The sequence below is a fragment of the Monodelphis domestica genome, chromosome 8 (genome assembly GCF_027887165.1).
Source record: "Monodelphis domestica isolate mMonDom1 chromosome 8, mMonDom1.pri, whole genome shotgun sequence".
NCBI classification, from domain to species: domain Eukaryota; kingdom Metazoa; phylum Chordata; class Mammalia; order Didelphimorphia; family Didelphidae; genus Monodelphis; species Monodelphis domestica.
The window spans coordinates 2,001,308-2,016,989 of NC_077234.1; the positions used below are offsets into that span (position 1 = coordinate 2,001,308).

At 55.8% G+C, this 15,682-nt stretch overlaps 1 protein-coding gene across 1 annotated transcript; it reads left to right on the top strand.

The window, feature by feature from the left end:
- Nucleotides 1-1,215: 1,215 nt before the first annotated feature.
- Nucleotides 1,216-5,472, top strand: LOC107650528 (uncharacterized). The gene is made up of 2 exons (XM_056806948.1): nt 1,216-1,965; nt 2,535-5,472. The coding sequence occupies exons 1-2, from the start codon at nt 1,216-1,218 to the stop codon at nt 2,733-2,735; spliced, it is 951 nt and encodes a 316-aa protein (XP_056662926.1). The 3' UTR covers nt 2,736-5,472.
- Nucleotides 5,473-15,682: the final 10,210 nt, after the last annotated feature.

The window sequence follows — 15,682 nt, forward strand, 5'->3', positions numbered from 1 at the left end:
CCTAGTCGCCCCTCCCGGCCCGGCCGGCTCTCCCCACATGAGGCCCCCCAGAGGGACGAACGCAAATCCGAGCCGGCTCTGCACTGGCCTGGGGCCAGTCTGCGGAGGAACAAGGAGGCTGTCCGCGGCGAGGAGGGCCGGGAGTTTCGCCGCTGCCACTTCTGCCTTCCTGGCCTGAGGTCTCCCCCTTTCCTGACAGGCCGCCCCGCCCCCTCTCGCCCCTCCCCCACGCTCCTCCCGGACTTTAGTCCAGAAGGGCCCAGAGTTTAGGGGCAGCCTGGGCGGCTGGGGATGGAGAGGCCCCTCTGGGAAGGGCCAGAAACAGCCGCACCTGGCACAGAGCCTGTAGGAGGGGGCAGAGAGAGGGAGGAGCCAAGGACCCGCTGGAGGACCGAGTGCCCGGCGGCGAGGCTTGGCAGGCGGAAATCCTGGAGGCCCGCTTTCTTGGGGGGTCAGTGACTTCCCCAGGGTCACACAGCTGAGGCGGGCTGGGAACCTCTCTAGGCCTGGGGCTCCCTGCCTCACCCAGAGGCCTCCGGCGCCGCCCCAGACCCCACTTCTCCCAGGCCGTTCCCCCACGCTGCCGCCTCGCAGAATTCCACGGGGGCGAGGGCAGTGCCACCCCCTTCCCCAGCCTCCCTGGGTTCGAGGGGATGAGGGAGAAGGGAAAGAGGGCCAGGTTAGAGAGAGGAGGCTGGCCTTCTGGGAGGAAAGTTGACCCTGGCCCCTCCCCACACTCCCTCTCCACTTTACTTTAGACCCTTAGAATCAGACCTAAAGGCCTGGGCAATGGGGGGGGGGGCAGTGACTTGCCCAGGGTCATACTGCTAGGAAGTAGCTGCGACCAGAATCGAACCCAGGACCTCCTGGCTCTAGTCACTGAGCCCAGCGTTGGAGGAAAGTGTCTCTGCTTGGACTGATGGAGCGGCTCCACGGTCTCGGCGGCCAAACTGGAATGATTGTAGGTGCTTGGGGCAGGCTGGGCCCCCGAGTCTCCAGGGAGATGCATCCACGTGGGTGGCGCGGTAGATACAGCGCCTACTTGGGAGTCAGGGAGCTCCGAGTTCGGATGCAGCCTCAGACACTGGTTAGCTGGGCGGTCCTGGACAAATCACTTCATCCCACGTGCCTCGGTTTCCCCATCTGAAAAGCGAGCGGGACAAGGAAACGGCCCAGCACTGCAGTATCGCTGCCAAGGAAACCCCAAACGGGGTCATGAGGAGACGCAGACGACAGGGAGGGGTTCCCAGAGCCTCCTGCCTCAGCTTAGCCTCCCCAGGCAGGTGCCATTGGGCCCGCGTGCAAATGGGGCCTCAGACACTTCCCCGCTGTGTGACTCTCAGCGGGGCCCTCAACGCTGCCTGCCTCAGTTTCCTCACCTGGAGAAAGTGGGGGCAGCACGCAGAGCTCCCTCTAAGGCTTGTCCTGGGAATCACAGGAGGCAATATTCGCCACTCACTTGCTGGGCCTCTTCCCTCCCTCGGGGCCTCCCTCCGGGGCACGTGGGCTACAGACACACTCCGAGGAAGCTGTGCGGCTGCCCCCGCCTTGCGCCCTGGCCCAGCCTGCCCGTGCCTGGCCACGAACCCCCGTTGGCCTTGCTGGGGAGCGGACGCCCACGGGACCGAACCTGAGGCTGCCGAAAGCCCCCTGGACACAGGACCTTCCCAGCGTCCAGCCTCAGTTTCCTCATCTGTAAAAGGAGGGGATTGGCCGGCGATCCTCTTCAGCCCTCACTTTCCATCTTGGGATCAGGCTCCAAGGCACAAGAGCGCTAAGGGCTGGGCCTGGGGGGAAGTGACTCGTCCAGGGTCACCCAGCTGGGAAGGGCCGAGGCCACATTGGAACCCAGGACCTCCTGCCTCTGGGCCCGGCTCTCCCTCCACTGGCCACCCGGCTGCCCCTGGAGACCTTCCTTTGCAGGGCCCTGGAGCTTCCCCGCCCTCCGTGGCTCTGTGCATCTTGGTGAGTCTCACACACACATCCCCACCCAGGCAGGCCAGTGAAGGCCCAGCCCCGGGTGCAAGGGGGAAGGGGGGGTCTCAGTCCCAGCACCTGAGCCTGAGGCAGGAGAGAAGCAACAGGCAGAGCGGAGGGAGAGGACCCGGGCCTTGGAGGGGTCAAGCCCGGCCTGTGTGACCCTGGGCAAGTCCCTTACCCCACCGCCTGGCCCTTATGGCCTTCCACCTTGGAAGCAGCTCACGGTGGGCTTTTCCCAGCTATGCGGAATAACAATTTTCCACAGAAGTTTCCTGAAGTTTGGGGATTTGGGGAGGGGGGTCTGGGAGAGACCCAAACCCCCAATACGCCCCCAGACAAAGCCCAGGGATGCAGAGCGCCTCTGTGGCCCGCCCCAGGGGTGTTGAGACCTCCTGGTTGGGCTCATCTCTCTTGGCGTCACTCCATGTAGCCCATCCACTCTAGGTACCGCAGCTGGTTCAGCTGCCCCCCTGCCCGCCCCCGTCGAGGGATCCCCCTCAGTTTCCTGTCCTTCTCCAAGCCAAAAGAGCTGCTCGACATTTTTGCCCATGCAGGCCCTGGCCCTATCCACAGGCTGGAGAGTTCCTGGAGCCAAGCGTGGGCACAGTTTCACAGCCCTTTGGGCGTGGTTCCAAACTGCCTTCCTGAATGGCTGGATTCATTCACAGCTCCACCAACAATGCATCAGTGTGCTGCCTTTGCCATGTCTGTCCCCTCCAACAGTTACCTCTTTCTTTTGCTGCCATGTTGACTGATCTGCCAGGTGTGAGAGGGTTCCTTGGGGTTTCTCGAATCAAGAGGGATTTAGAGCATTTTTTCATGTGATTGTGGATGGCTTTGATTTCTTCATCTGAAAACTGCCTCTTGAAGCCTATCTAGCCTTTGACCATTTGCCAACTGGGGAATGTGGGTCCATACAAAACTGCCTTCATTCTCTTTCGATCTGATAAAGGAGGCCTTTATCAGAGAGTCTGGCTATGAACACTTTTCCCAGTTCGCTGCTTCTCTTCTAATTCTGGTTGCATTGGTTTTGTTTGTACCAAAGCATTTTAATTTAGTAGTGGTAGTCTCTCAGTGACCAAGAATGACGATTGTCTTTGTGCATTATCATCTATTGATGTACCCTCATGTGGCTTTGGAGTCCAAAGGCTGAGGCGCACAGTTTGTGGCACATGGGGCCTGGGACGCCAGTTGTTACGGGAGGTGTGGTTGTGGCCGGGTGTCAGCGTTCACAAGACGTCAATGTCGCTCATCTTCAAAGATGGCGGCGGCATGGTGAATGTGGGCTCGCCAGCTGCTTCTGTCAGAGGCAGCGAGTTCTAGTTGCTTTGGTGTCATGCCAGCCCACTTCAAGTTGGACTTTAGCTGATCCTTGAATCTTCTCTTTGGTCGGCCTTGTTTCCTGAGTCCAGCTGACAGTTCACCATAGAATATCTGTCTTGGTATTCGCTGTGGGTCCGTGAGGATGACGTGTCCAGACCATCGTAGATGGGTTTTGAGGACCAGGACTTCAATGCTGGTGGAGTTGGCTCTGTCGAGGACTTCCTGGTTGGTGATTCGGTCCTGCCATCGGATCCTCATGATTGACCAGAGGGAGTGTTGGTGGAATTGCTCCAGCTGTTTCATGTGCTTCTGGTACAGTGTCTGTGTCTCACACCGTACAGGAGCGAGCTGAGGACCACTGCATTGTACACTTTGAGCTTCGTCGCAGTGCTTACACCTCTGGGTTGGAGGACTTTGCAGCACAGCCGCCCGAGTGCCTGGCTGGCCTTTTGGATCCTGGCATTAATCTCACTCACTGGAAGCTCAACCAAGAAATGGAACCAGTTCAGAGACACAGTGAAGGAAACATCAAAGGCAGTCCTAGGCCCCAAACAACGCAACCACCAGGACTGGTTCGATGAGAACAACACTGCTATTGAAGACCTATTGAGCAAAAAAGAACAAAGCCTTTATGGAGTGGTAAAATAACCCAAACTCTGCTCCTAAAAAAGGACAGATTCAAGTCTCTCCAAGCCACAGCGCAGCGTGAGATCAGGAAGATGCAAGACTGATGGTGGGGGAAAAAGGCAGAAGAAATCCAGCGTTTTGCTGATAAGAAAAACTACAGTTTTTCAGTGCCCTCAAGACTGTCTATGGGCCATTAAAACCCACCACCACTCCCTTGCTAGCCTCTGACGGTGACACTCTCATAAAAGATAAAAAAGGCATCAGCAACAGTTGGAAAGAACACTTCAGTCAGCTTCTCAACCGACCCTCTTCAGTCGACCAAAGCGCCCTTGACCAGATCCCCCAAAACCGCACCATTGAACAACTTGACGTCCCTCCTTCTATAGAGGAAGTCCAAAAAGCCATTAAACAAATGAGTGCAGGCAAGGCACCCGGTAAAGACGGGATCCCAACAGAGGTGTACAAGGCCTTAAATGGAAAGGTGCTCCAGGCATTCCACATAGTGCTGACCAGCACATGGGAAGAGGAAGACATGCCCCCAGAACTCAGAGATGCCTCCATCGTAGCCCTATACAAGAACAAAGGTGCACGAGCAGCCTGTGACAACTACAGAGGCATCTCACTACTCTCCACTGCTGGAAAGATCCTCACCCGTGTTATGCTCAACAAACTCCTGTCATCTGTTTCAGAGCAGAACCTGCCTGAATCACAATGTGGCTTCTGACCAGATCGCAGCACCATCGCCATGGCCTTCACGGTGAGGCAAATGCAGGAAAAATGCCTTGAGCAGAACCTGAGTCTCTACATTGTCTTCATAGACCTGACAAAGGCGTTGGACACAGTGAACAGGGACGCATTGTGGGTGATCCTCAGCAAGCTCGGTTGCCCAGCAAAATTCGTCAAACTGATCCAACTCTTTCATGTCAACATGACAGGGGAAGTCCTATCTGGTGGAGAGACTTCCGATCGCTTCAACATCTCCAATAGCGTGAAACAAGGCTGTGTCCTCGCTCCGGTACTATTCAACCTATACTTTACCCAAGTATTACGATGATGGATCTAGACCTGGGCGTCTACATCAAATACCGACTGGATGGCTCACTATTCGACCTTCGCCACCTGACTGCAAAAACAAAGACAACAGAGAGACTCATCCTGGAAGCTCTCTCTGCAGATGACTGTGCTCTCATGGCCCACCAAGAAAATCATCTCCAAACCATTGTGGACAGGTTCTCCACCGCAACAAAACCGTTTGGCCGGACTATCAGCCTCAGCAAAACAGAGGTGCTGTTCCAACCCGCACCAGGGAGGCCAATGAACCAGCTATGCATTACAGTCGACGGCACGCAGCTTTCTGACGTCAACACTTTCAAGTACCTGGGCAGCACCATCGCCAACGACGGGTCCCTAGACCATGAGATCAATGCCAGAGATTAATTTTAATTTAATGTCATCAAAATGATTTCTTCCATCTTGTGATGTTTCGGGTTTCTTGTTTCCCCCTCACTTCTTCCTTCCTCCATAAATCTGGCAGAATAATGATTCTGGGTTTCCCTGATTTACTTTCAACATCACCCATTCTGAGTTTCTCTGGGTGTAGGGTGTGAGAGGCTGACCCAAACTCAATCTCTCCCACAGTGTCTTCCAGTTCTCCCAGCAGTTTTTATCAAATGGTGGGTTTTGGTCCCCAAAGCTGGGCTCTTTGGGCTTATCAGAGACTGTCTTGCTGAGGTCCCTTACCCCAAGTCTTTTCCATTGATCTTCCCTTCTATCTCTTAGCTGGTACCAGATTGTTTGGATGATCACTGCTTTAGAGCGCAGCTTGAGATGCTGTACTGCCAGGCCCCATCCTCACATTTGTTTCCGTTCATTCCCTCCACGTTCTCAACCTCTTGTTCTTCCAGACGAGCTTTGTCAGGATTTCCTCTGGTTCTAGAAGACAGTTCTGCTGCACTTGGACAGGCTAATTTAGGCAGGATGGCCATTTGACTGTGGTAGCTCGTCCCCCGAGAGCACTTGCTGCCTTTTCAGTTGTCATTTGTGGGAGGCCTTTGGTCATAGTCTTTGGTTTGGCCAGCAGGCTCCCGGGCGAGGGGTTTTAAAGGGAGGTTCTCTCGCTCTTGCTGCTGGGCTTTGTACAGATGTACGATGGCTTCTGGGCCTTCTGTTGAACCCTGCCGTTGGCCAACCATCATCTCCGCTGGGTTCTCAGCTGATTCTCGGATTCTCGAAGGGCACCATCCATCGTGTCCTCGTTGCCTGCTTTGATCCCTTCCATTCTCTCTCCTCTCACTGCTAAGCTCACGTTTCTAGCACAGCACTGAATAGCAGCACCAATGAAGGGCATCCCTGCTTTGCCCCTGATCTTACTGGGAAGTCTTCTAGCTTGTCCCCAATGCGGGTGAGCTAAGCTTAATTTTAGGACAGAAGGTGAGGGGAATTTTGCAAAGGGACTAAGGAAGAGGTGGGGAGGGGGGATGGAATCAGGGCACTAGTTACTGGCACCTTTTGGCGGGGGCCTGGGCCTGGGGCAGTAGGAGAAGGACACTACAAATCCTTCAGTGTTCTGGAATTCTGCCTGGCTTTGGGAGAATGAACCCAGACATACCACAAATCCCTGCTGCATGAATGAATGAGTGAGTGAATGAATGAATGGGTGAATGAATGAGTGAGTGAGTGAATGAATGAGTGAGTGAATGAATGAATGAGTGAGTGAATGAATGAGTGTGAGTGAGTGAATGAATGAGTGAGTGAATGAATGAATGTGAGTGAATGAATGAGTGAGTGAATGAATGAATGTGAGTGAGTGAGTGAAAGAGTGAATGAATGAGTGTGAGTGAATGAATGAATGTGAGTGAGTGAGTGAATAAGTGAGTGAAAGAGTGAATGAATGAGTAAATGAATGAGTGAGTAAATGAACGAGTGAGTGAATGAATGAGTGAGTGAATGAATGAATGTGAGTGAGTGAGTGAAAGAGTGAATGAGTGAGTGACTGAGTGAGTGAGTAAGTGAATGAATGAATGAATGAGTGAGTAAATGAACGAGTGAGTGAATGAGTGAGTAAATGAATGAGTGAGTGAATGAGTGAGTGAATGATGAGTGAGTGAATGAATGAGTGAGTGAATGAATGAATGAGTGAGTGAATGAATGAGTGAGTGAATGAATCGGTGAATGAATGAATGAGTGAGTGAGTGAAGGAATGAACAAGTGAGAATGAATAAGTGAGTGAGTGAATGAATGAATGAGTGTGTGAATGGGTGAATGAATGAATGAGTGAATGAATGAGTGAGTTAATGAATGAATGAGTAAATGAACGAGTGAGTGAATGAATGAGTGAGTGAGTGAATGAGTGAATGAATGAATGAGTGAGTGAATGGGTGAATGAATGAATAAGTGAGTGAGTGAATGAGTGAGTGAATGGGTGAATGAATGAATAAGTGAGTGAATGGGTGAATGAATGAATAAGTGAGTGAATGAATGAGTGAGTGAATGAATGGGTGAATGAATGAATGAGTGAATGAGTGAGTGAAGGAATGAACAAGTGAGAATGAATAAGTGAGTGAGTGAATGAATGAGTGTGTGAGTGAATGAATGAATGAGTGTGTGAATGAGTGAGTGAATGAATGAATGTGAGTGAGTGAGTGAGTGAAAGAGTGAATGAGTGAGTAAATGAACAAGTGAGTGAATGAGTGAGTGAATGATGAGTGAGTGAATGAATGAGTGAGTGAATGAATGAATGAGTGAGTGAATGAATCGGTGAATGAATGAATGAGTGAGTGAAGGAATGAACAAGTGAGAATGAATAAGTGAGTGAGTGAATGAATGAATGAGTGAGTGAATGGGTGAATGAATGAATAAGTGAGTGAATGAATGAGTGAGTTAATGAATGAATGAGTAAATGAACGAGTGAATGAGTGAGTGAATGAATGAACAAGTGAGAATGAATAAGTGAGTGAGTGAATGAATGAATGAGTGTGTGAGTGAATGAATGAATGAGTGAGTGAATGAATGAATGAATGAGTGAATGGAGTGAGTGAATGAATGAGTGAGTGAGTGAATGGGTGAATGAATGAATAAGTGAGTGAATGGGTGAATGAATGAATAAGTGAGTGAGTGAATGAGTGAGTGAATGAATGGGTGAATGAATGAATGAGTGAATGAGTGAGTGAAGGAATGAACAAGTGAGAATGAATAAGTGAGTGAGTGAATGAATGAATGAGTGTGTGAGTGAATGAATGAATGAATGAGTGAGTGAATGAATGAATGAGTGAATGGAGTGAGTGAATGATTGAGTGTGTGAGTGAATGAATGAGTGAGTGAATGAATGAATGAATGAATGAGTGAATGGAGTGAGTGAATGATTGAATGGAGTGAGTGAATGAATGAGTGAGTGAATGAATGAGTGAGTGAGTGAATGAATGAATGAGTGAGTGAGTGAAGGAATGAGCGAGCCAGCGTGTGAGGGAGCCGGTCTAAGGGAGGAACAGGGGCCAGCAAGGGCTTTTCCTTCGGCCTCCTTTTAGGGTGGAGACCCTTGAATGTGCTCCTAGGCAGGAGGAGGGCAGCATATGCGCACCCCAGGAGAGGCAGCAAAGGAGCCCAGGATGGGAGAGGGCCGGGCGCTCATCCCCAGCCACGGTCAGCACCTCTACACCTGTGGGCCTCCGTCACAGCAGTGCTCGGCTCCGAGATGCGCCTTCAGACTCACGCTGCCTCCTCCAGGAAGCCCTCTGGGATCCCTCCCGAGCCCCTGCCGGTCTGGACGCGAGGAGTCGGCGCACGGAGCCCCTTGGCGGCGGCGGCTCCCTTATCTTTCCTGCCAGGCGCCCGGAGAAGCACAGAGTTCCGATAAGGGGGGAGCCGGCTCGGACCAAGGGGCTCGCGCAGCCACTCCGCCCTCCAGCCTCGTCGGCTCGGCGCCCGGCGGTGGGGGAGGAGGGGCCGGGCAGCCCAGCTCCGAGCCTGCAGGCCGGCCAAGGGAGGCGCTGCAGGCTGAGGCCCCCCTTCTTTCCCGGCTCAGAGGGGGAGGGGCGGAAGGAAGTGGAGGCCTGAGGCTTTGGGCAAGAAGGGGGGGAGCAGCGGCCCCGCCTCCGCAGGGGCTCCCGGAATGGGGTCGGACTCCCATCAGCCCCTGCCGCGGGCGGGGGAGGGGCGCGGGCTATTTTGGGCAGCCAGGCCAGCCGACCCGGGTCTTCTTTCAAGCAGCAAAAGTCGGTGTCAGTCAGGGGGGAGGGGGGGGCGCCGAGCCGCAGGATGCCTGCCTGGAGGAGGAGGCCTGGGCAGGACTCTGAAGGCGGGTCAGCTGGGGTTGGGCTGCCGAGTCATCGTGTCTGGCTGTGCCGAGGCCCTCCTGCTGGGCGTCTCAGCCAGGCAGGGCCTGCCAAGGCTGGACCGGGAAAAGCTGGGGGAGGTGCAGTTGGGAAGCCCCGAGTTCCAGGCCTCCCTCGTGTGGGCCGGATGGCCTGGCCTGTAGGGGGGGGGGGCGCCCGCGCGAAGCCCCCCACCCCGGGGCCTACCGAAGCATAAAATTGGGGGGGTTCCAGGTGGGCTGGGGAGGGCTTTTCCCCTGTCCCGTGATCCGGGCTCTGGGGAGGACCAGAAGATGGGGGGCCGCCTCGCCCCAGGCATGTGTTCGAATCCTGTTGGGATCCTGAGGATGCCTCGACTGCAGATGAGACAAAGGATGGGCACCGAATCAGCCCTGAGGCCATCTCTACAGGAGGCTGGGCAGCCCTGTCGAAATCTGCCCTCAGAAACTTCCTGGCCAAGTGATCCTGGCCAAGTCACTTCACCCTGCATGCCTCAGTTTCCTCATCTGTAAAATGGGCTGGAGAAGGAAATGGCCGACCACTCCAGCATGTGCCCAGGAAACCCCGAATGGGGTCACAAAGAGTCCGAAGTGACGGAAATGGCCAAGCGGCAGCCTGAAGGGGACTCAGCCGATTGTTAAAGAATAAATGAAGGAACCCCACCGGGCAGGACCAGGAGGCAAATCGGAACCCCAGGGAGCCCCCTGCCACTGCTCGGCTGTCTCTGTGTCTGTGGCTCTCCCCAGCCTCAGGGCAGTCCAGTGGGGAGTAGTTTGGGGAATGAGGGAAGTCAGTCGCTGGCTTGGCCCCAGCCCCCAACTGCCCAGGGAGGAATCCCCTCCCATCAGCCACCTTGGCCTCTCTCCGAATGGGGAGGCCTGGGCCAGAGCCAGTTCGGAGGACTCCAGAGGAGCAGAGGCAGAGAGACTTGGGGGGGGGGCACTTCTAGCCCCGGCTCGGAGGGGGAGCGGCCCAGAAAGGCCGGACCGTTTCCTCTGGCCTGCAGGTCCCTTAGCCAAGCCCCGTTTCCCACTTCCTCCTGTGGTGTCCTGGGCCAGGAGCCCCGCACAAAGCAAGCTCTCTCGGTGACCTCTCGGGGAAGCCCTCTTGAACCTTCCCAGGCCGCAGGCAGGATGAACTACATCCGTTCATCCGGCTCAGGGGTCTCTAGCCAGCTCAGGGCTCTAAGTGCCGTCTGCACCCTCTAAATTTCAGCGCCTTGGCACAAATCCCAGTGGCCCTGCCCTAGGTTCGGCCCTGCCTGTGTTACACCAACCATGTGGGTCCTGTGGGTCGTCTCTCCAGCCTCTGAATCTATTCAGGTTCAGCATGTCACGGGGCCAAACAACAAGAGGAAGGGCCATTCCTATAGGCCTGCACCCAGTTTGTGTCTTATTTTTAGTTTAATTAATTAATCTAGAATATTCTTCCATGTTTCCATGATTCATGTGCTTTCCCTCCCCTCCCCCACTCCCTCCATAGCCAATGAGCAGCTCCCCTGGGTTTTCCATATTGTTGGTATTTGCACTGGATGATCATTTAGGGTCTCCATCCACAATCCTATCCCCATCGACCCATGTGATCAGTCCTATGGTTTTCTCCTGTGCTTCTGCTCCCCCAGTTCTTTTTCTTGAACCCTCACCTTTTGTCTTAGACTCAGTACTATGTATCGGTTCTAAGGCAGAAGAGCAGAAGAGCTGGGCAGTGGGGGTTAAGAGACTTGCCCAGGGTCACACAGCTGGGAAGTGTCTGAGGCCAAATTGGAACCCAGGACCTCCTGTCTCTAGGCCTGACTCTCCATCCACTGAGCCACCCAGCTGTCCCCTCCCACAGTTCTTCCTCTGGATGTGGAGAGCATCTTTCTCATAAGTCCCTCAGATTGTCCTGGGTCCTTGGGTTGCTGCTAGTAGAGAAGTCAATTACATTTGATCGTGCTACAGTGTATCCGTCTCTGTGTACAACGTTCTCCTGGTTCTGCTCCTCCCAGTTCACATGGAATCCCTCCAGCTCATCATTCCTTTGAGCACAATAGTATTCCATCCCCAACAGATACCACAATGTGTTCAGCCATTCCCCAATTGAAGGGCATCCCCTCATTTTCCAATTTTTTGTCACCACAAACTGCACAGCTATGAATATTCTTGTACGAGTCTTTTTCCTTATTATCTCTTTGGGGTACAGACCCAGCAGTGCTATGGCTGGATCAAAGGGCAGACAGGCTTTTAGCGCCCTTTGGGCAGAGCTCCAAATTGCCCTCCAGAATGGCTGGATCCATTCACAGCTCCACCAGCAATCCTGCCCCTGTTTTTGTCCCATCTCTACCAAGAGGGAGATTCTGTTATTCTGCCCATTTTACAGACGAGGAAGCCTCGCCTTGGAGATATCAGAAAGAGGGCCTCGGAGGAAGCTAGGGGGCCAAAGAGGTCAGAGTGAGGCCAAGAGAAGTGATGGGTCCTGTGGCTGGAGGAGGGTCTCTCCCACTGAGGCCAGCTCGCTGGCCCTGGGAGCCTCCAGGCTGCTCTGGGCTCTCCTTCCTCCGGATGCCTCAGGCCCAGCCCATAGGGACCCATGCATCTGCCCCCTGGAGTCAGACTTCCTCTGGTCATTCCCTAGGCTAATTACTTCTGGGAGTCACTTCTGTATGCCCAGTGTGGCCGGGAGCAGGGGGAAGGCAGGCCTCGGAGGTCATCTATTACCAGAACGTACAATGATGAAGAGATTCTAACCCTGTTGCCTTGGTTTGGAGGTCATCTATTACCAGAACGTACAATGATGAAGAGATTCTAACCCTGTTGCCTTGGTTTACCAAGAAACAAGGGAGAGGTGGAAGGACTTCCTTGGGGGCACAGTTGGGAAGTGGCCAAGTCAGGATTAGAACCCAGGCCCTGTCTCCAAGCTCAGGCCTCTCTCTGAGAGGCCCTTTGCATTCCTCTCACTGGAGCCTGAAGGTAGGCCGGAGACTGGGGGCCCCCGAGATCCCCTCTGTGGACCAGAGCAGCCTGGGGCCTCCCGGAGGGACAGTGACACAGCTGCGACTGGGCTGCAGGGTCACTTGATTCCCTGGGAGCTGCTCCCTGATGTGGAGCACTCTCATTCTTTCCAGAGCAAAGTTCCTCTGGGCACAGGAGCAATAGGACACCGCTCCCCTCCGCCAGGGGCCCGGAGGGTGGCAACACCTGTCTCTGAGCTCCCTGGGACAGCTGGAGGGGGCAGGCCTGGGCTCCCTGTCTGGCTCCCTCTCTGTCCTGCCCACCCCTCACCGGCCACCTTCAGAATCCAGGCCAGAACCCAGATGGATGCCCCGGGGCACCTCTCTTCCCTTCTCCCTCCTCTCCTCCTGGGAAATGCCTGTTCAGTAGGCAGGGAAGCATCACCCGAGCATGGACCTTTCTGGGCATCCTCTGTCAGCCAGAGGATCTGGGCTCCTCAGCTTTTTGCATCCCTTCCAGGGGGAGAGCTGGGATGCCAGGCTGGAACTCAGTGGGATCTCCTCCATCCCAGGCAGGCAGGAGGGGCTCAGGTCACTTCTTCAGGCTGGGAGGCTGAGAGACCCCCTGAACCCCTGGACTGCAGCTGCCCCAGGAAAGGGTTGCTTGGGGGGAGCACAGAGCCAGAGCCCCCAGCTATAGGGCCTGTGAGCCTGAGAGGCACCTCCAGATCCTGGGATGTGTTGGGCTCTGGATCCCAGAGGGCCCTGGCTAGTGCTACCCTGCCCAAGGTAGGTCGTCTGGGGCTCTCTTTTCTTCTCCACATGTCCCCTAGCTGCAGCCTCATCCAGCTTCCTCACCCTTGGTTGCTCCTTTGCCTTCACCTCCATGTCTGTCCCACCCCCCTGCCCTCTCCTGCCCCAGGAAGAGCCCCTTTGGGGTTCCTCTGTACTCCCTGAAGATGAGCCACTGCTGCTCTGCCCAGACCAGCTCCTTCAGGAATGAATGGAAGGTCAGAGGACAGTCAGCTTCTGGGCAGAAGCTTCAAGCGGAATTCCCCCAGTCTCTGCCCCAGGACTTTCAGTGGCCGGTGCTCACCACTTTCTGTCCACTGACTTCTTTGGCGTGGCCTAGTTGTGACCAGATCCTCAGAGCAATTCTCCTGGGGCTTAAGCCCAAGGCCCTGCCCATGCTGGGATGGCAGCTGGTCAGTGCACTTCTGTGGGGGGCAGCCACTCTGGTCCTGAGTACAGGAGGCCATGGCCCTGCCTCAGTGGCCCTGCTTGCACCCACCTCCCCAGCTTGCCCCATTTTCCTGGGCCCCAGCACTCACTAAGGGCCGGCCAGGGATGGGGCTGAGGGAGCTTTGGGGGTGTAGGGCGGCGGGCGCAGCCTCGGAATGCTCACACGTAGGTGTGAGTGCTAGGGAGGCGGGCTGGGCCCCCACAGAGCATTCTTAGCCAAAAAGAGTGAGTTGGGGCACAGCAGCAGGCTGCCGCTGCAGACTGCAGGAACGTTGGGGCCCTCAGGCAGGGCCACAGAGGGGCCACGGGGCCTGGTGCTGCCTGAAGCGAGCCAGCTGTTCAGGAGGCCACCATCTCCCTCCTCCCTTCTTTCCCCTCCCCCTCCCCCTCCCCAGGGTGTCTCCCAGGACCTGAAGGAGAAGAGGTACAAGGGGTGGGGCAGGCTGGAGAAGAGGCTTGAAGCCCTCTGGGGCCTCGGGGCCAGGGAAGGAGGGCAGGGCAAGGGAGGGAGAGGCTGGCCCGGCCCCCTCCCTCCCCACAGCTGGGGTACTTTGGGCTTGGGGCCTCCCTGGAGAACAGGCGGACCCTGAACTGGCATTGCATCCCAAGAGCCCCCACAGCTTTAGCTGGGGCTGCAGTCCCAGAGAGGACCACCGGGGGGCGGCCTGACCTCACGAGCAGACCCCAGCTCTCTCCCACCATGCTCACCTGGACTTCCCTCTGGGGCTATGGGGCAGGCAGGCCCCAGGAAAGACGAGTCCAAATGGGCTCTCAAACACTAGCATCTGTGTGACCCTGGGCAAGTCACTGACCCCTGCCTGTGCCTGCCTCCCAGGGTTGTTGCAAGGAGCCTGTGGGATGACGTACATCATCTGGTACAGTCAGGGGGCAGGAAGTCTAGGACGGCCCCCCGGGGGACAAGGGTGCCCCCCCCTGCTGACCCTGAGCCCCCCCATCCCCTTATGGCAGCAGCGGCACAAACAAAAGCAATGCAGCCCACAGGATTGGAAGGGAAGAAGCAGCCTGGGCCGAGTCAGATTCCTTGGAAGCCCTGAGTGGCCCCAAGCGGCCAATGGACCAAGGGGAGGAGATGGAGGCCCCGGCCTAGGAAAGGGAGCCCAGTCACCCTCAGGAGAGGGCTGCCGAGGGCCCCCCACCCTCGACAGGGAAGGGAAGTGACAGATGGCGTCGCTCCCCTCCAACCAAACCAGGCAGGCGTCTCCCTGGTGCCCCCTGCTCTCTCCCACCTCTGCGCTGTGGCTCACGGTGTCCCTGGAACTTTGCATGCTGTCCCGCACCTGGAGCTTTCCAGGCTCAGGGCCTGGCCTCACCCTCCTTATCCTCTGGCTTCCCACCTACCCTCTGAGGCTTTCCTCACCCATGAAGCTGCCCTTCCTGGGAGCTCCACACTGTTCTCCTCAGCCTCTGCTGCCTCCCTCTAAAAGGAGCTGGAGCTCGGCTGCCTGGGGCCAGTCTCACCACAGCAGCTCTCTGGGACAGATGGGGAAACTGAGGCCGGGGCCTCTTCTCCCCTCCTGGTACTCCCTCCAATCTTGGGACCATTCATCAGGGGTGTCACCCTCTGCTCTTCCCTCCTTCACCCCTGCACCCCGTGAAGAGGTGACAGGGTGGCCCTCCATGCGCCCACGTTGCCCTGGAAAGACCTTCCCCAGCTCCTAAACAGTTTAGCAGGCTAAACTCTTAGAGAAGGCCCTCTGCCATGGCTGCCGCCTCCTCCTCCTCTCTCTGTGGTCTGGTTCTGACCTCAGTTTCCCCAAACTGCACTCTCCAAAGTGACTAATGCTGTCTTTTTTCCCCAAACCCTTCCCCTCCTCTTAGAGTCCACACCGTGTATCGGCTCCCAGGCAGAAGAGTGGTAAGGGCTAGGCAATGGGGGTGAAGGGACTTGCCCAGGGTCACCCAGCTGGGAAGGGTCCAAGGCCAGATTGGAACCCAGGACCTCCCTGGCTTAATGGTGTCTTCTTTTATCACCAAATCCAATTGTTCCTTCTCAGTCTCTTCAGCTAGATCTCCTCCTTCCAGGCATCCTCTGCTGGCTGTGTGGGCTTTCTGCTGCCCTGGTCCTCGGCTGGCCTATTGGCTTAGCATTCTTGTCTTTCTGTTGCCTGGGCTATTGAAGGAGGGGGAGGGGGAGAAAGAAGAGGAGGAGGAGGAGGAGGGAGACGATGCCAAGGATCTCTTTAGAGCTGCTTTGCTTTTCCAGGAATCCTCCAGATGCCCCTTTGGTCCTGCACGTCCGCCTTTCTCCATT

Coding starts and splice junctions, on each gene's coding strand:
- LOC107650528 (XM_056806948.1), top strand. CDS start 1,216: ATGAGGAGACGCAGACGACAGGGAGGGGTTCCCAGAGCCTCCTGCCTC. Junction 1,966..2,534: donor CCGTGGCTCTGTGCATCTTG/GTGAGTCTCACA, acceptor TTGCCCATGCAG/GCCCTGGCCCTATCCACAGG.